Source organism: Ursus arctos, unplaced genomic scaffold, assembly GCF_023065955.2.
Source record: "Ursus arctos isolate Adak ecotype North America unplaced genomic scaffold, UrsArc2.0 scaffold_4, whole genome shotgun sequence".
NCBI lineage: Eukaryota > Metazoa > Chordata > Mammalia > Carnivora > Ursidae > Ursus > Ursus arctos.
In genome coordinates, this window is record NW_026623056.1 from 21,288,399 (window position 1) to 21,308,491 (window position 20,093).

Below are 20,093 nucleotides of genomic sequence, written 5' to 3' on the forward strand. Positions count from 1 at the left end.
ATCATTCTACTCTGCCATTGTCTTGATGTAAGTTTTGAAAGCTAGACACAATCCCTCCAACAATTTCTTGTCCATCCTCATTGGATTTTTTTTTTTTTTTGCCAGTTCCATATGCTATCTATTGCTTTTTTGTTCATCTAAAATATGTAAATATTAATTTAAAATTCTTCTTTGACATCTATTAAGCAATTTGCAGTAGTAATCAAGCAACAGAAGTTTCAGCATTTGGGGAATTATCAAAAAGTATTGTGCCTAGAAGGCTGTTCTTTTTTTCTTTGAAGAACATTTTTCTCTGAGTTTATGCAAATTCGAAGAGGCTAATCCAAGTCATCTCTAAAGACTGTTAAGCCGACAAAATGTTTAAGGTTGCAAGTTTTCTCGTGAAATTAGTCAGTCACTTCTGCTGTATAAATCATGCTCTATGTCAGAGGTTTTCGTTTGAATGAATCAAAGCTAATTGCACTAAGGATTTAGAAAATGATACCTATTCATCAAAAACAAACAAATAAATAAAATAGCTTATGTTTGAATAACCTTCTGCAGTTTAAAAAAGTTATTTCACGTCCATTATCACTCTTGATCTTCACAACAAGATGTAATGTATATCTCATGCCATTAACTCTCTGGATTTTTGATGTAATTAAAGGTTATTAAAAGCAATTTAACTTCATTAGTGAACAGGTTAGTATGTATGTCTAAATAAAAGGCACCCATAATGTTTCATACTGTTAAACAATTGAAAATATGGCTCTTCTTCTGGAGCTCTAAGTTAAAAGAATAGGATCCCCAAAATGCATGTTCTTTAATATTGTTTCATGCTCTACCTGCAGGTGATATTTATGATACAACTAACCATGAAAGAGATTTTCAGCATTGATCACCTGATTGGCCTTGAGGAACCCTTACTTTCTTTAATTACTCGTCTTTGCCTTCTTTTTATTATAGATTCTTTTTTAGACTTCCTGAGTTGAATATCTGGGCATACTCAATAGTATCAGCACTACTTAGCACTGAATAAAGGATTGTTTGGTTGATTGCTTAGTTATCGGAGAATGAGATCTTGGCTCTCATTCAGCTAAAACAGAAAATGTCTGGGCAATGTCTGCTAACGTTGATCAGTAGGGTCAGTTCTCATCGACATTCACCAAATTCATTGATTGATTCACTTCTTAAAGTGTATTGCAACCTCTCGCTGTATAAGACCCTGTTTAATATTTGTATGTCCAACCTAATGGTGTTAGGGAGGATATTATCCTCAGTAGGATGTGATAGTGTATCAGAAAGCTTGTTTGTTGAGCACGGTAAAGTGATAAATTGTGCTTTTGTTTACATGGCTAATTGTAAGGGTTTGGAAACACTCCTTTGATGTACTAAGAGCAGCTAATGAAGACAGTTAAATGAACCTTTGTAATGAATCTAGGAGTTCAAGTCAGCTAGGAGCTCAGCACAGTCTGCTAATTTGTTTCTTGTCCCTGGCCCAAACTTTTATGTATCACTTCCCAAGCAGAACACCTATTTTGGGTATAATAGCAAACCAGCTTGTTTTTCTTTATAACCTAATATTATATGCACACTCTTGGAATGTTGGTGCTGGAACCAGCTTTAGAGATCATCTAGTAACTTTTTTTTTTTTTTAACCAGTAAAGGAAATGAAGTTCAGAGAAGTTAAGTGGCAAGCCCTAGATTACATAGCTAGTTGGTGAAGAAGCCGGCCTAGGATCCTCATTTCCTGATGGTTTGTAATATATTATGATGCACCCTTTAGAAAAATATGTGCCTATATACTGTCTCTTGAAACTAACTCTGTATTTCACCAAGCTCTATGTACCAACTTGAGACTGTCAATTTTTCTTAGATAACGTGAAATAGTTGCTCTCACATCGTCATTTTGCCTAACCACAGCTTATTCTTTTTTGGAGAAAGTATCAAGACTTCCTCTAATGTGTTTGGTGCTTACTCAATGCCAAGTTTAGTGCCTAGACTACCATGTTTGATGGAAAGGTAGATTGAATTTCTGCATTGTTTCCGAGAATTGTGCTCTAAGAGCATAGCACACACACACACACACACACACACACACACACACACACACATAATCTTGTCCTGCAGCCTTGGTGGTGTAATGAATTAGTCTTGCACGAGTCTGCTGCTTGTGGAGGGCTAAGCAGGGGATCAAATCCTCCCTTTGTAGTGAGACAAGCTGCCGGAGAAGTGATTGATATTGCAGACAGAAGTAGGACTTCAAGGAAGAAATAAGCAGATAAGTGGGGTAATAAGTAGATAATACTACTACTTTGCACTTAGTGTCTTTTATCTGAGCATCTGAAGGCAGCTGTGTCCTCAAACATCAAGGCCTCTCAATGTAAGGAGAGAACGGGATCTCCCCTTTTACTTGGTGGCCTCCTCTACAATCCATAAATCAGGGGAAAGATTTCCTAAGGAAGACCAGTGGCAAAGATTGTTTTTTCTTCTTTTCTCTGGGAAGTTAAGCCACCAGGATATGAAGCAATCTCTCTAAAAGTTATCTTGATCTTGATGCAATGATCTGTATGCACTTTCCCCTACAATGTTTGGATCTGAAAAAAAAAAAAAAAAAACTTCTACTGTATCCACTAAGGCATTTACTGTATTTTTTTCATCCCTTCTGATCATGTCAGACTCACTCCCTTTGAGTAATTCTCATTCTTGCATTTATATTACTCCTCAAAAATTTCCCTTGTAAATCTTATTTTAGGTCAAAGTCCTTAGACAGTAAATCTTTCAGACAGCTTCAGGCCATTATGGCTCCAAGAAACTATTGTGAAGCGAAGCTGTGTTTAATAAGGTTGATGGGCTCAGTTAGAGATCTCTTTGAGTATGCCTTCATTAATTTTGCACACATCTTGTTAATTCTGACAAAGAGGGTGAGTTGCCAAGCCAAAATTGTTTCCTTTTAGCAGACCATGACTCAAAATTCAGAGGCCAGTTCCTAGTAGAGTTAGAGAACAATACTGGCTGCCACAAGTTTTTGTAGGTAACTTTGTTCCCTATTTAACAGAGTCTAAAATCATTTTCTAGACATTAAACGACCAAACATAAATACCAAGTGGCATTAAAAATACTGTTGAACATCGTCTCCATTTTTATTGCTAGTTTAACTATGTTGTGGGCTCCCCACATTTTTGTTTTTGTGTGTTTGTTAATCATAGAAATCTTATGGTTAGGAGAGATCTTCTGGGTCATCAGATCTCACCACCCAAGCGGTCTGGCATTTAGCTCCATAATTACAATATGTAAGTAACTGGCATAACCTTGGGAGGGAAAGAGGACACAGATCCATCCAGTCTGTGTCCCCTAAAGATCAAAAAAATTCACTGGATATGGAAAAAAAAAGAAAAATCCACTTAATTCATGGCTAACTGTATCACATTTTATGGTTTGTCTAAAGACAAATTTGCTTTCTTTTAACAAACAGTGTTTCCTTTAAAACAAATTTCATACTTGGCAGAAGATAAAAAAGAACTATGTATATTTAATAGTGCTCCACAGCCATCTTTCACTGTGACTGAATTCTTTTGTGAGCTGATGGTTCTCAAGTTGAGATAGTTAAAGATAAAATGTGAAAGAGATTGTGTGTTTGTATGTGTGTGTGTGGGGGGAAGGAGTATGATAAGAGAACACACAGATATTACATGTATCACTGCTTTGGCAATCTTAATACACTATTGGTAATTCTAATCTCTTCTATTTTTCCCTTCCACTTTATAGTTTATAAAACACTTTTTCTTTTCTTTATTTTTATTTTTTTTTTTAAGTAATCTCTACACCCAGTGTGGGGCTCAAACTTACAAACCGGAGATCAAGAGTCGCTTGCTCACAGACTGAGACAGCCAGGAACCCCAACCCTTTTCCCTCTTCGACAATCCTCACAGGTACCTTGTATGTGAGGTAATGTAGTTGTGATGTCCCCATGTCAGAAATGTGAAGACAGTGTTTCAGGTTTTCATCGAGCCTGCAGACTTAGCAAAGATCAGAACCAGGACTCTAAGGCCCATCTTTTGACTTGGAGCCATTGCTCTCCAAGCCAAGTTCAAAGGGATTTGGGGTGTCGCATCAGATACAGCACAGTAGTCTGCTACGATGAAGCGCCATGTAAAATCAGTGAATACCATCATCAAATATATCCACAGAACCCATTTACTTAATTGCCCATTTTAAGTACAAATCTTTCTACAGAGAGGAAGAAGAGTTTAAAACTATGTATAAATAAGTCATTTGCTATGAACTGAATCCACTTGATTTAGCTTAATATAGGTAAAGTTTGTATGACTCCAAACTCCTCATTCTCCCCCAAGTCAGTCTTATTTCTTCCTTCCTTTTTTTTTTCATCCCAAACCCAGAGGATGCTGCTCTTCTTGCTAGATTTTACATTCTGTCCTTCCGTCCTTTCGGGGCGCAGTGAAGACTGTCTTCTGAACAGGTACCTAGATCCTAATGTCATTTTCTTCTCTCCTCGTCTCCATTTAGTTTTGTCTACTTGCTTGAGTGCACACTTTGCTTCCAAGCTTTTGTGAGGTAACAACCCTTATCCTCCCCCCCATGCCCACCTCTTCACCTCTCTGCGTGTCTGACACGTCTTGTCCTCAGTTTCTACTGCTATGTAACTTCTCCTTTCTCATTTAATTCACATATTTCTTTTACCTTTTAGAAGGCCCAAACTTAAATCTGAAAAACTTTTTTTTAAAGATTTTATTTATTTATTTGACAGAGAGAGAGACAGCTAGCGAGAGAGGAAACACAAGTAGGGAGAGTGGGAGAGGAAGAAGCAGGCTCATAGCGGAGGAGCCTGATGTGGGGCTCGATCCCACAACGCCGGGATCACACCCTGAGCCGAAGGCAGACGCTTAACGACTGAGCCACCCAGGCACCCCAAATCTGAAAAACATTTTACCACAGGGAAACAAATGTTAATATTTACTAATAGCTTAATGTATTTATTAGAAAAACTGTCCTAGTGACCCAAACTTAACTGATTTCAAAGCAGAACTTGAGGCAGCTGAATGGGTACATAAGAAGCAATTCTAGTACCCCTAGAGTGTAAGCCATGGTGACATAGGTAACCATGTATTTCTCTTAGTTAAATACAGTGGGTAATGTAATTCTTTCAAATAGGAATGTGAAACAGAGAATAAGGAGAGCTATTTCATGTTCACAAAATTGTTACCAAGTATCGGAACACATACGTTCCATTTGGGGGTTTTATACTGTCAGCCTCTAAAATGAGAAAGGGTTAGTCATATGAGTTCTAGAGTCTCTTAATCATGACAGATTTTTTAGTTCTGTTTTTACCAGTGCTTAGAATTACTGCTCATATCGCCCTCACTGTAAGCCAGGCATTCTCTTTCATCCTTATCTTTGGAATACCACATTTCCCTCCCAGAGAAAATGGCAGAGCTCTCTCTCCTTTGCCTGCTCTTCTTGCTGAAGCCCAAGAGAAAGTGACAGTCATTATGGGTGTGTCCACTTATAGTCCTAGGAAATAATGGGAAAAGAATTTATGAGCAAATGCCTAATTGATTGCTAAGTACTGAGACTCATAGACGTATGGAAGAGTATGATGAAAAAATGAGTCCTTGTATTCGAATCCCTAAATTATCCTGAGAACCTAAGCTAGCCCCTGCTGGGTTAGAGTCCCCCAAGGCTGGGGATCTATTAGGAGTACTAGTTTTGCTTTATAGTTCCACATGTAAACGTTAGCCCCAGATGGGCAGAACATTGAACTCTCTAATTAGCCTTGCAGGTCCTTATTTAAAGAAACAAGTGTGTAGCATCTAGCAGTTTAAAAAGGCATTCTGTGCATTGTTTGCTGAAGGTCAGAGGGCAAACGCTGTTGTGACAGTTGGGTAGAGTTGGCAGACACACTTCTCTGGAGAGGATGAGAAAGAGAAGAGTGGTTGATGTTAATCTTTGGTGATAGCAATGGCAGAAGACAGTTCCCTCGAATTCTAGAATCTTTTTTGGTATTCTTTAAATTCACATGAAGTTTTCCAATTTTTAATCCAAAGAGTTAGAAAAATAGAGTCATAGGAAATTAGAGGTGATCTAGCCAATACCCTTATCTTCAGGGAAGTTAACTCATAGATCCTAAGTCATAATGGCTTACTTACCTTATGCATGAGACAGAAATAATTCAAGCCCACCAGTCTTATTCCAGCATATGTTTCCCACTCCACCTTCCATCTTCCAAGTACTCCCCATGCTTACCTAACTTCATTCTATCATTCTGAATACAGAATTTTGTGTCTCTGTCTTTTGTCCCATGCTGTTATTTTAATTTAGGAATGTCTTAGTTCTCTTTGGTTTCCTTCCAAGTCCTGTCCAACTGTATGGAGACTAAAATATGTATTTCCTCACAGGGAATTAATCGTTCCTGCTCCCTTGTTTCCCTAGAACTGTTACTTGTAACTTAACACTTAGCATCTATTTCATCTACATTTCATCCTGACTTTATAAACTTTATTTTTTTGCTTGTTTGTTTTGCTTTGTTTTTTTCAGAGATGTGTCTTTCATTCTATCAGGAAGTCTGAGGACAGATACTGAGTCTTGTTCTTCTTTGGGTCTTATTGTAAGACCATGTACAATGACGTATTCAGTTAATGTTAGAAATGAGTTGTGTATATGTGCAGGTATGTGTGAGAAGAAATAAAATAGTCTCTACCGATGGTCTCTAATATCCCTTCTAGCATTAAAATGGATCTCTGACTTAATCTTAGAGTAAAATTAAATCAACTTATGTTTAACGATTTAAATTAGCCTTGACTTTTATTTTTCTGTTTAGATTGCCCAGTTAGGAAGGGAGAGGAGGTGAAACTCCTCTGGCAAGTAGACAAAATTTGACAATTTTCCCAGTGATGTGACCCAATACACATTTTTGACTTGTTTCCTTTAGAGTAACAGTGGAGACATGAAGGGGAGGTGCTCTGATGTTTGAGGCTCATTCATGAGTTTTAGTCTACCTACATAGTCTTCTAGCTATTAACCATGACTAAGAATTCACTGGGGTTGCTAAATAAAAATTGAAAGAATATGGGCCATTTCAGGAATCAGTTGGGAGAGAAGATGTTGAATGTATCTTTTAAAAAGATGCTCAGAATGGGCATGGGTCCTGGTTTGGTCATAATCTTACAGATTTAGGACACACCATTTATACTCTCATTGACCTAGCTTTTCCACACTGTAGCTTAACCCTCTTACTCCGAAGAGAATCTATCTGAATTACAAAACCCAGTGAATAAAAAAGAATACTTAAAAGAAGAGAGCATAAGGAGTTCATTAAAATGGGAGTAGTATACCTATTTCATTAATTTGGCACCTGAGTAACAAATAATTCCTCACCTTTATTTTTATTTTGTTGGGACTGCTCCATGGTGTGTGTGTGTGTGTGTGTGTGTGTGTGTGTATGTGTGTGTTCAGATTATTTATAACAGAACCTGACATTACCACATGTTTCTTTCTGTGACTTGAACACAATAATTTGTGCCGTACTGCTTTCCATCTAAAGAAATCACTTCTGCATTGTTGTCTCGGAGGCAATTAATACTTAGTTTCTCTTTACTTTTAAGCAACATGTATTTTAATCCTAAAGTAAATTCCTGTCTTTGCTGGAAATTGCCTATAATTTTTAGAGGCAGCACTCCTCCTGAGTCTTTTTTTTTTTTTTAATCTTTCTATAACCACTGTTGCAGAGTTGTCCAGGCAATGATCGATGCAAGTAATGTTTTCTTACAAAATCAAACCAGTGGCCTCCAGAGGCCAGAAGATCTGGCTTAACCACCTGGGTCACAGAGGCACACCTACTTGGTTGCACCACTTTTTAATCGAGTTGTGAATCAGGCTTGGAAAGCTGCAACTAAGTCAGTTTATTGTGTCTGTGACAGTAGGAAGCTCAGGAGATCAACATTAAGGGAAAAAAGCTGCTAAGTAGGAATGTATCTTCAGGAGTCATTTGTGGCAACAGGACCTCTCCTTTCTCCTGTAGAGCATGCGAACACATTGATTTGCTAGGAGACCAAATCCCTCCCCCTTGTTGGGGCATACACACGTAAGGGCTGCCTCTTCTCTGACCCGGCAACCTGTGTGGTGCAGGGACATGTGCAGGCTTAAGCACAGTGGATGTGTGAACTTGAATATAACATTGAACCCCACTGTAACCTGGTTTCCTTATCTGAGAATTGGAGGTAATAAAGCCATGCCTGCTGCACAGCTGTCTCTCAGGGATCAAACCAGAGCAGTCATCTGGCAAACAGAATTTGAATGCCTATTCACACTCTCCAAGCTGCAGGAAGTACAGAACTAAATTGGGCATCACCCTTGCCCTCGAGCTCGTATTTTAGCGTGAGATTCATGGAAACAGAACCCAAAAGTAATGAGATGAGATCTACAATCATGCAGGGATCGCCAGGATTGGGTAATTCAGAGCTGAAAGTAACTGGCTGCTTAGAGAAGACAAGTGAGCCACAGGTGCCAACACAGCGCTGGGTACACAACTGACACTCAAGTGTTGAATCAGGCAGAGGAAACATGTTAAATGGGTGTTGAAGAACACATTCGAGTTTGTCTGTTGGAGAGAATAGAGGAACCGGGATGCACAGAGCTGCAAAATTATGAAGTACAAGATCTATATGCTCTTAGGCTGCAAAGCATGCCAACACCCAATGCTCTCATCGTATAGCTCCAAACTCCTGCACCCTTCTTAGCTCATTAAGAAGACTGGGTCAATAATAGTACTCAATTAGCACCATCCTAGATAGAAATATAGACTATTTTAAAGCCAGAATTTATCATGGGGTGCTTACCACAACGTTTTGAGGTACTCTTAAAGTTGGATTTGGTTTTCCATTTTGGTCAACGGTCCCCCAGGTTCACCTCCAAACCTTATTGCCTAAGCTCTGCCTTCCAATACTGTGAATGCTTCACTTTCTTTTGTACTCAGGGGCCTTGGGACAAAAACGATACCGGGAACCATGTTTTCATCTTTATTATTTTTATTTTATTTTTATTTATTTAATTTTTTTTACAAGGGGCAGAGGGAGAGGGAGAGAGAGAATCTTAAGCAGGCTCCATGCCCAGCATGGAGCCCCATGCAGGGCTTGAGCTCACGACCTGAAATCAAGAGTCCAAACCTCAACAGGCCGAGCCACCTAGGCGCCCCTATTATTTTAATTTTTATGTCTTCATTACTATTATTTTTGGATCAAGGCCTCCTACACCCTATACTTTGAATGAATGGAAATGGTTTCTAGAGACAGATACTTTTTCTCCTGTGGCCTTTGTCATTGAGGGAAGATTACAACAGCCTGGTGGTATTGGGGCCTAAGAGGGCAGCCAGTACACGCTGCTTTGCCAGTTCGGAGAAACACTATGGTTTGTCATAGCTAAGAGACCTCCGCCCCTCTGCTGGAGATGGCAGGGATAATGATCCCGGGGTCAGCTAGGGCTTGTCTTTTACCTTTTTCTCTTTTTCTCTTGATCATTCTATCTTCTTTTAAAGTAGCTTTCTTTGTTTCATTTTGTGATACAGACCTGTTTTCTGCCCAAGCAGGCATTGTCTAAACAGCGGCTCAGTAAGAGAGTAGTTAGTGTCCCTTAGAAGCCTATGGAGAATCTGAGAATGTTGGGCCAAGAAAGGACTTCATGAATCCCACAGGACTTGGCCAACCCTTTGCTGCACTTCTATGGGAGTGAGAAACAGAGTGGCTTCAAGGTCACATAGCAAGTCACAGGGTACATAAAGTGGAACTTGAAAAATATATATAAATCACATTTACATATACCAAGTTTTCATACTTCGAATATGGACATAGAGCAAGTGTGAATAGTGTAGCAGAGAGGATGAGTGGAAAATAGGGCTCCGGGAATCCATCCACTGCAGTCCCTGAAGCAGAGATGGCGTATATACTGCAGGGGGAGATTCACACTTGGGACTAACCATGTTTTCCCAAAGTAACAAACCAGTGACTTCATCCTGTTTCCCGAAGCTGTAGTGGGTTTGCCAATTGAACACATATCCTGTAACTAATGGTGAGACCAGTGAGTTGAAACCCTAAAAGGACATTGGAATACTCTGAGAGTCTGAATTAAAAGAGGCAAAGTGTGATTTTTCCCTGGAGTTAATCCAGGATTCCAAAATGAATGCACCTCCTTTTTATTTTGCCTAGGGATTTTTTTTTTTTTTTCCTGGAAAGGGTGGAGAGAATTTACGTAAGAAAGAAAGCTGAGTTGCCTCAAAGTACAGCCTCCAGGGAGAATGAGGCATTCCCCACCTCCCCCCAACCCAGTATTCTTGCTGAGGAGAGAAAAATGGAGGAACTAAAAGTAAAGCCTAAAATCTCTAGGGCTGAAAACATCATAGAAATCAACTGATCTATAAAATCAACTACCTAACAGGCTTTTTAGGAAGGAAATACCACAAGGAAAAGATGTGAGATATAAAGTTGATAGGGACATTGTCTGTCTTCATCAATAGTAAAATTCAGATTGTGGTTAAACAGACAAATACAAACTTCAAGGAGACTAGAATCGTAATAATATAGGATATGCCAAATATGTAACAAAACTAAGTCCACTGAACAGATTGGAAAACTGCAAAATGGACAGGGAGATGTCCTGTTTTATGTAATATCAATTTACTCTCAGAGCCAGAGCTTAATCCAAAGTCCATGACTCTTGGGATAATACCCTTCTGTGCATGATTCTTAAACGCAAGATGCACTGCCGTGCGATTGTTTTAGGTAAGGTAAATTATTTAAAAGCTGATATTGTATTGAAATATATCTCAGTATGGAACCAGAAGGAAGGGTGATGAGTTGTGTAATTAGCTTGAATGAATTCACGATCTATCCATTCAAAAAAGGGACTCACAAGCACAGAGGTGACACCTAACCCCCAGATTTCTGCTGGTGACTCCAGAGCTCTTTCTACTATACCAAGCTGGCAACTGACTGCAGACCACTTCCTCTGGCAACAGCCATTTGGAGGCTATGACAGAGGAGAATGAAAGTTAGTGAAACACTAAAAAATCTAGTATTTATGGAAATAGAAATTTATAGAAGGTATCCAGTAGCCATGCCAGAACTACAGATAGGAATAAATAAAAGAATGAAAGGGTATTTAAATCTATTTAGAACTTATCATAAGCTAATTGCTGCCATAAGATTGGTTAGGAAGTTAAATGTTATAATATGGCTTGATATTTTGATTTTATAGATGGAGGTTCAAAAAATCTAAATAAACACCAGTATTCAAATATAACTTAGTTTGATTTAAAAATTTGCACTTTCCAAAGCAGAGAAATCAATGGAGATGGAGACAAATATGTTCATTTTAATGGATAATGTATAATAGCGATAGAAGGAAGTTAATTTTGTTTGTGCATTTGTACTCTAAACTATTAAAGATATTTTAAGTAATAGTTGCTGCTAATGATGTCATGGTAGGATAAACTAACTCTGTTTTACATTGTTAGTCTAAAGATAAACAGGTATAATATCCAGAAATCAATGCAGTGATATCTATTAGCCCTTAAAACATTGAATGTCTTTTAATTGAATGATTCAGCTTCTAATAATGTATTTTAATTTATAATATAATACTTTTTGCTTTAACGTTATAGTGTTGGGGCGACTGGGTAGCTCAGTTGGTTAAGCATCTGCCTTTGGCTCAGGTCATGATCTCAGGGTCCTGGGATCCAGCCCCACATTGGGCTCCCTGCTCAGCGGAGAGCCTGCTTCTCCCTCCCCCTCTGTTGCTCCCCCTGCTTGTGCTCTCCCTCTCTCTCTGTGTCAAATAAATAAAATCTTTAAAAATAAATAAATAAAAATAAATTTATACTGTTAAAGAGAAATAGAAGCAAATGAATGCCAATTAATCTGAAATGACTAAATTAATTCAACAATACCATGTAGCAGTTTAAAAACAGTGTTTAAAAAATACATGTAATGACTTGAGTATACAGTCATATTAACAGGTTAATTTTTAAAAATAGGCATATGTATATATTTACACAGACACATATACATACTTAACAAATATATCTTTAATGTATACTTTCCTAAGTACAGAATTGTGTGGAGTATATATCTCTGGAAGAGAATATACTAAAATTTTAACAGTGGTTATGTCTAGGTTCTAGGTTAAATGACATAAAAGAAGTATTTTTTATGTAATGAAGTAATCAGAGTTCTTATTTCAATAAATATAATACTAAAAGAGAAAAGAAACTTGGAAAGCATGTGACAAAAATGTCAAAGGGTTAATATCCTATTAAGAAAACACTACTCCTCCAGTGGGGTAGGGATTGGAGGGGAAAGCAAAGGACATTAACACATCATTTAAAGAAGAAATGCAATATATTTATAAGAAATATTTAATAATATTTCTAATATAATAAATATAATAGTTATAATATTTAATAATTTTATATTTATTTATAAGAAATATATTTAATCTTGCTCATAATCTGGGGGATTCATATTAAAATTTAAAAAATATTATTTTTATTTGTATAATTGGAAAAGATAATCCACAATATCGTGGTCCTTATCCTCATATAAATGCAATTGATGCCACCCTTTTGGAAACCAGTTTGATTCTATACCCATCAGGAGACTTAAGTTCATAACATTTGACCCAGTCCATTTAATGTTAGAAATACTTAACATGGGAAAATGCTCACAATAGTATGATAATTATATATAGATATGTAGATATAGATATATAGATAAATCTCTATATAAATATATAGATATATAGATAAATCTATCTATAGATATAAATAGATATATTGAATATGATCCTAGCTTTGTTACAGAATACATACATAAAGAGAGGAGGAAGATCATGGAAACTTAACAGTAATTCTCTCTGAGAGGTTTGCTTACAGATGGCATGTATTTTTTTTTTTTTTACTTTTTGCCTCTAAATATCACGTGACTTTTATAATCTAAAAAATTTAAGTGCAAATTAAAGGAGTGCTAGGAGAGATGATCTTATCTGTGTGCATTTGTGCATCTCTTTACCTGGACTGTTTTGGAGTCCTTCCAAAGTAAGACACTATCTAAATTTGGGGAAGTGGTTAACAATACTGTTATTAAAATAATCATAGAGTGGGGTGTCTGGTAAATGAGCTATGAACATGGCATTGAAGGAAGGATAAATATTGGGGTGAGAGGAGGTATGAAGACATAATCTCCTTAAACAGCACAGGGTTTGTGTGGATTTGGGGGCCAAAATATACAGGCTCTACTCTTGATTTCATCATTTAGTATTTGTCTGCATTTTGGTGTCTTCACCTTTATCTGTAAGATAAGAACAATAACAGTACCTAACTGATAATTTTGTATGAGTGTTAAACACACTTGATAAATATTAAGAGCTTTGAAGAGTGCCTGGCCCCATTAAAAGTACAAAGAAAGAGAGACTCTAAATGCTGTCACCGTTTTACCTTCTACTTGACAGTTGATAAAAATAAAAAAATGATAGCCTGAGTACATCTGTAAGATTTAGGACAGAACTCAGCTCCTTTTGTATGCCTGTAAGACTGATTTTTCAGTCTAGCCAATGACCCTAAAATGGATGTCATCTTCTATCTTGCTTTGGAACTTAGCCTTGGAATAAAGAGAATGTTGATTTGGTGACTTAATTGAGTGGCTTTCAGTAGCTTCTACAAATGCTAATTCTTCTCACCTATCCAGAGCAGGAGGAGAATGGAATCGCTTGGGAAGAATTAGAGCTCTAGGAGGTACACAGTGTGTTCTGTGTCGGCCATCTTTTATGGTAGCCGGCATCAAAATGATGTAATTGATTTTGTTCTGTGGCAGCTTGGAAAGTCCCAACATTTCTTAGCTTTCACACATGCTCTATAAAAACCCAATTTTTAAAAACTATTACGGTTTTATTATTCTGACAATTTTCCTTTTGACAAATAGTTATTAAGAACTTGAGGTGCTGTACTTAAATTGAAACCATCATTTTTTTTCTCTTTTCTCTTTTCATTAGATACTGTGCATTCATTCCCACAGGAAAGGCATCTGTGTCATAACAAATACCTTGAGTAAAAGAATCTACCGTTCAAGCTTCTAATTCTTTCTTACAGAATTCACTGTTCAATTGAATGTATGCATCAAGTTTTGAGACACTTAATGTGATACGATGAACAAAAAATGTACCCTAACCTCAAAGTTCATAGCCCACTGGGGAGAGGGACAAGCATACAAAATTTGGCATTGTAAGGTAGTATTTTATTACTGTTTTTGTATACATTCATATAAAACAAGTGAAGATTTAAAGTCAATTAGGGAATTGGAGAATTTCTCATGAAGGTGACATTTAAAGAAGCTGAAAATGTTTTCATTGATCAGATAAAGAGGATGAAGGCATTCCAGACTGAGGGACTAGACTGAGCAGGGGGGCAGGAATGGTCAGCTAGGGCCAGCGTCTGGCAAGCAGAGTGGGATATATGGAAAGTGTGGTTGACAGCATAGCTTGGAGCCAGACTGTAAAGGGAAGTGTCTGTGGAAGTATAGTTGACCCTTGAACAATATGAGGATTAGGGGCGCTGACCCCCGCACAGTTGAAAATCTGCATATAACTTTTGACTTCCGCAAGACTTAAGTACTCATAGCTTCCTATTGATGGGAAACCTTCTTGATAATATAAGTCAATTAACACGTATTTTGTTTATTATATGCATTATATACCATATTCTTATAATAAAGTAAGCTAGAGAGAATAAAATGTTATTAAGAAAACCATAAGGAAGAGAAAGTACATTTACTGTAGTATACTGTAAAAAATCTGCAAATAAGCGGACCTGTGTAGTTCAAACCCATATTCAAGGATCACCTGTAGTTGGTTTTGTTCCATTGGCATAGAGGCATCTTGAGAAGTGACATGGTCAGATTTGTTCCTTAGGAAAGGTAAAGTGCTGGCGATGGGGACTCTTGTGGAGAGTGGGAGAAAGAAGGGACATCACTGGATATCCATTTTCCTACTTCATTCAGGTAGATATGTGGTTAAATAGAGGTTGATATGTTTAGAATCAGGTACGTATTCTTTCTTGGAGTCTCAACTGCTGCTATAAAAACAAGTCACTAATCTTTTTTTTTTTTTTTTAAAGATTTTATTTATTTATTTGACAGAGATAGAGACAGCCAGCGAGACAGGGAACACAAGCAGGGGGAGTGGGAGAGGAAGAAGCAGGCTCCCAGCAGAGGAGCCTGATGTGGGGCTCGATCCCATAACGCCGGGACCACACCCTGAGCCGAAGGCAGACGCTTAACCGCTATGCCACCCAGGCGCCCCAACAAGTCACTAATCTTTGTTTGCTGTAATACATGTCTACCTAATCCTGGCCAAATTTACCCAAGCCTCTTTAACTTCTTTTTTCTCTCAGTTCAGTAGAACTGAGGCCTTCATGAGGGAACCCACTAAAACACTGATCTTCAATCTGTGGCTTCATGAAACCCAAGCATTTCCCCACACTCTACACCTGCCTCCAACCACTGGGGGCAGACATAGATCCAGGAACACAAAATTGCTTCTTTTTTTTTTTTTTTTTTTTTACTTTTTAGAGTATTGTAGGTACCATATTATTCCCTACCTACCCAACTTCACACACGTGGATTAAGAAGTTCAAGCAAATGTTTTATGTGTGCCAAAGATTCATACACTTGCTTAACCTTCTTACATAGAGATAGAAAATGGAACCACTGACATTTGGTATATTATAAAGATAACATGTCAAATCAGAGAGAAAAAAAATTTTTAATAAAATGGTAAAGGTAAGTAATCTGTTTGGGAGGGAGTGGATCTTCACTTGTTTCTCGTACCAATATACCAAAGAGTTAAAAGATTTGCATGTGAAAAAAATGTTAAAAACCATAATAATCTGAAATGATAATATGGTTGAAGAATTTTATAATGTTGGGCTGGGAGAGGCCTTTCAAACTATGCTTAAAAAATAATAAGTCAGGACACCTGGGTGGCACAGTCAGTTAAGCATCTGCCTTTGGCTCAGGTCACGATCCCAGGGTCCTGGGTTTGAGTCCCACATTGGGTTCCCTGCTCAGTGGGAAGTCTGCTTCTCCCTCTGCTCGCCAGTCCCCTTGCTTATACTCGCTCACTCTCTCTCACTCTTGCTAGCTCTCACTGACAAATAAATAAATCTTAAAAAAAAAAAAAAAGAAAAAGAGTAAGCCATAAGGGAAAAATGATAAATTCGACTATAGAAAAATTAGGATTCTTCTAAACCAGAAAGCAACCCAAAAAACTATATATAAGCTTGAAAAACCAAACACACACATGCACACAGAGGACAATATTTCCAGTGCTTATAATAAAGGGTTATTATCTATAAAATATAAAGAGCTCCTACAGGAGTAACTGTTCAGGAGGTTAGCCAACAAAATGTTAGCAGTATTATTTCTGGAAATCAGACATGGTGATCCCACATCTTGGATGACTTCTCTTCCCAGTGCACAGGATATCCAACAGTGGCATTCCCACCAAGGGGAAGCACTGACCCCTCATTTTGAGGCCACGAAGCTTTGAGGAATCTGGGAGAAAGGGCTGAAAATGGAAAGTTGTGAGCTCTTAACAGAGTTGTTCCGTCTCCTGCGGACTTGGGAAACCCACTTCAAATCTTTGAGTTTGTTTATTTATCTGCAAAATGGGGATAATAATACTTACATACATCACTAAGTCGTTAGGAAAATTAATGCACATTACTAAACTTTTGAGATCCCAGGATAAGCATTATTGCGTGGGGAGTACAGAGAATTGTTGTTTCTCTGTAACCTCCTGCTTAAGTAAATGCCTGATATTTATATACCAATTCTGAAATGAAACATTATCAGATGCACTTTAGTTAACTCTTTTATGGCAATGTGTGTGTTAAGTTTGAATTTAAATGAATTGGTAACTATTAGCTTACTTTTTATCATGAGGATACTAAAAGCAAAAAACACAGATCTTCCCCCACAATACACTGTACCTTTTTCTTTAAGTCATTTAAGCATCTTGGTAGCTTTACAACTTGATGGCTTCAATTGCACAGTTTGGAGATGAGCAGGTTGTTATTTAAATATCCAAGTAAAATAAGAAGAGTGCAAATAAGCCTCTAACTTGCTTCCATGGATTCTGGACAGAGACTCTTCCCTTTGAATGGTCTTTAGAAATCATTTAGTTCTGCCCCTCATTTCACAATGAGGAACTTGAATCCAGAGTGGTTCAGTGACTTGCCCCAGAGGCACAGAGCTAACTAAAAGCAGAGCTGGGATTACAGCCTGTATTTTCTAGTTATTCCTGTAACCCCTAGTGGTGCTCTTTCCCCTCAGATCCCCAAAGCACCCAAATAACAGTGGCACATAGATAGATAAGATACACGTGTCTTAGATTTTGTCCAGAATCTTAGTAGCCATGTTAGACATAGACCGTCATCCTCAGACCTGATTGTGCTGAAGCCTGGGTTGGTCAGTAGAAAGATTTTGGCATTTTATCCCATCAAATCCTGCTGGGAATCTTTTGACTTTGTAAAAGATGAAATGTGTTTACATTTCAATAGAACATTGTCCACATTTGAGTCTGTGAACCCTACAGTTAGGGTTCAAAAAGTTATGCTACCCCATTACTGTAAAAAAAATGATCCAATATTGACTCTGGACATTTGTCCTAATGGCGTTTACTTTATAGCATTGATTCCCAAGCCTGATTCATTCAGAACTGCCTCATGGGCTGCACAAAATACAGCTGGGACCGGGTCCACACATCTGTTTTTAAGAAGCACCCTGGATGATTCCCAGGGTCACCTAAGTTTTTGAACCACTGGAATAGAACACAGATTAAGGAAGCAACAATCTTCTTTTCACAGTTGACCCAAAAGCTGTCAGTGGGTATAGAATTTAAATACATGATACAAATAATTATAGTGCATTTTGTACCCAGAGCTCATTTGGTTAATATTTCAGAGGAAAAAAAATGCACATTATGTCTGATATAAATTTGTAGCGTTACAGTGTGTTATCATATTCTTGGACACTTGATTTTCAAATGATGTTACAGAAAATTATTGCAAAAAAAAAAAGCGTTCTTACCAGTGACTCACGGGCTTTAAAATAAATATGGCAATAATCACATTATTCTTTATGTATATGCATTTAATGGATGCAAAAATAAAAGTAAAAAGGAGGCAAATCTAAGGTCATGAATATATTGGCAAACTTCATTTCTAGAGTTTATATACCAACCTAGCCTGGATTCTAATTTTCTTCTAACCTTCTTATCTTTTAAATTTTAGGAAAAAAAAATCTAAGTATCCACTTCTAGCTGTCTTGTCCAGTTGTACCTTTCAGGTAGGATAGAGGGACTTGGCCTTCCAAATGGGGGTTAGGGAGTGATATTTTGATCCATCTAACTGAATTACCTAGAATACTCAGCAGTAACAAGAGGATGTTAGTGAATCAGATCAGAACCATCAGGGTGCATTTCATCTTCACTAAATTATGGTAGCCAAGGCCAGATTCTACAGTAATATTCTTATGTATTTATGTAAATATATTTTAAGGCAAAAACCAATTGTTTGTTCACACTTTAAGATTTATTCTTTCTTTTTTTTTATTATATTTATTTATTTATTTGACAGAGATAGAGACAGCCAGCGAGAGAGGGAACACAAGCAGGGGGAGTGGGAGAGGAAGAAGCAGGCTCATAGCGGAGGAGCCTGATGTGGGGCTCGATCCCATAACGCCGGGATCACGCCCTGAGCCGAAGGCAGACGCCCAACCGCTGTGCCACCCAGGCACCCCAGATTTATTCTTTCTATTCGTAATTTATTAACTGTTTATAGAAAAAGATAATGCCTTTGAGCATTAATGAAAACTAGATATAATAGAGAAAATATTTAAATAGATAAGCCATTGTATTGATTCCATGTCCTAAGAAATGATGATAAAAAGAAGTGGTGCTTTTTTTTTTTTCCTTAAAGCTTAAAAAAAATGGCACTTTTCCCAGGATTTCTATTTCCTGTACATAATATGGATGTTTGTTTGTTTTTACAAGTTAACGGGACCAATGGTTTAAATTGTTCTTTGACTATGTTCTGAAAAATGAAGTGGCTGATGTTGGCATAGCTCTGTGTTAAACCACTGGCATTTCTCTGTGGAGAGTAAGTTGCAAATTTTTTAGCTATCCGGCAGTGGATTTTAATTTTTATATTGAGAAAATATAACCATGGATTTGAGTATTTAGAAATGGAGTTGAGCATTTAGTATTTAGTTAGAAATTACTAACTTTATGTAGTCATTCTTAAAACTCCACATCAAGTTTAAAAAAAAAAAAAAAGAAAAAAAAAAAGGCTTCCAACTGCTTTCCCTGAAGTTTTACTTTTCAGTTGCAAGGTGTAAACTAACCTTCTGAAATGCCTTCTCTAAGTCCTGGTGGCGGTACGGGTCTGTGGTTTGTTTGGGGAGATTTTGTTCTGTTTTTAGGAGAGAGCACTTTCTTGTGAAAGAGGCAAGGGAAAGTTTTACCTGTCTCTCTCCTGGGTGTTTTTTTTTTTTTTTTCCTTTCTTTTTCTTTTAAAGATTGGTGATAAGGAATTCTAACTACTTAATGAGATGGGAGAGGCCTCACTCCATTGGAGTGGAGGACTCCAGGTGGAAGTTGATGGATTGGACAGGTAAAGAGAAGAGTCCCGCCCCCTCATGCCTATAGTTGGGTATATATTAGGGAACCTAAAATTATGTACAGAGAGAGAAAGAGAGAGAGGGACTTGAGTTCTGTTATCTTCTTAGTAGATTCCTATTGTCAGGGTCTCAGAGGGGGTGGGGGGGTTGGCAAAATCCTGGAGCCAGAAGAGAGGACAGCGGCATTGATCAATCTTACTGCTAACATGTTGTACCTGGAAAACAATGCCCAGACTCAATTTAGTGAGGTAAGGATTTTAGATTTTAGCACTCCATTTAGAGATGCTTTTTTATTTTTATTTTTTAAATAAAAGCTTACATATTTGTGGTTCTTGGTCACCCAATGTAATGTTTTCGCAAATTGTGTATAGGAAT

At 37.5% G+C, this 20,093-nt stretch overlaps 1 protein-coding gene across 8 annotated transcripts in view; it reads left to right on the forward strand.

Moving 5' to 3' along the window:
- Window positions 1-20,093, forward strand: part of TP63 (tumor protein p63) — a 222,474-nt gene that overhangs the window by 103,229 nt on the left and 99,152 nt on the right. The window contains exon 1 of one of the 8 annotated variants that reach the window (XM_057306693.1): window positions 19,803-19,966. The exons of the other annotated variants lie outside the window; for them this stretch is intronic. Coding sequence (XP_057162676.1) covers window positions 19,925-19,966 — 42 coding nt within the window. The 5' untranslated portion in view covers window positions 19,803-19,924. Of the gene's footprint in view, window positions 1-19,802; window positions 19,967-20,093 lie in introns of those variants that run through there. 8 annotated transcript variants of the gene reach the window in all.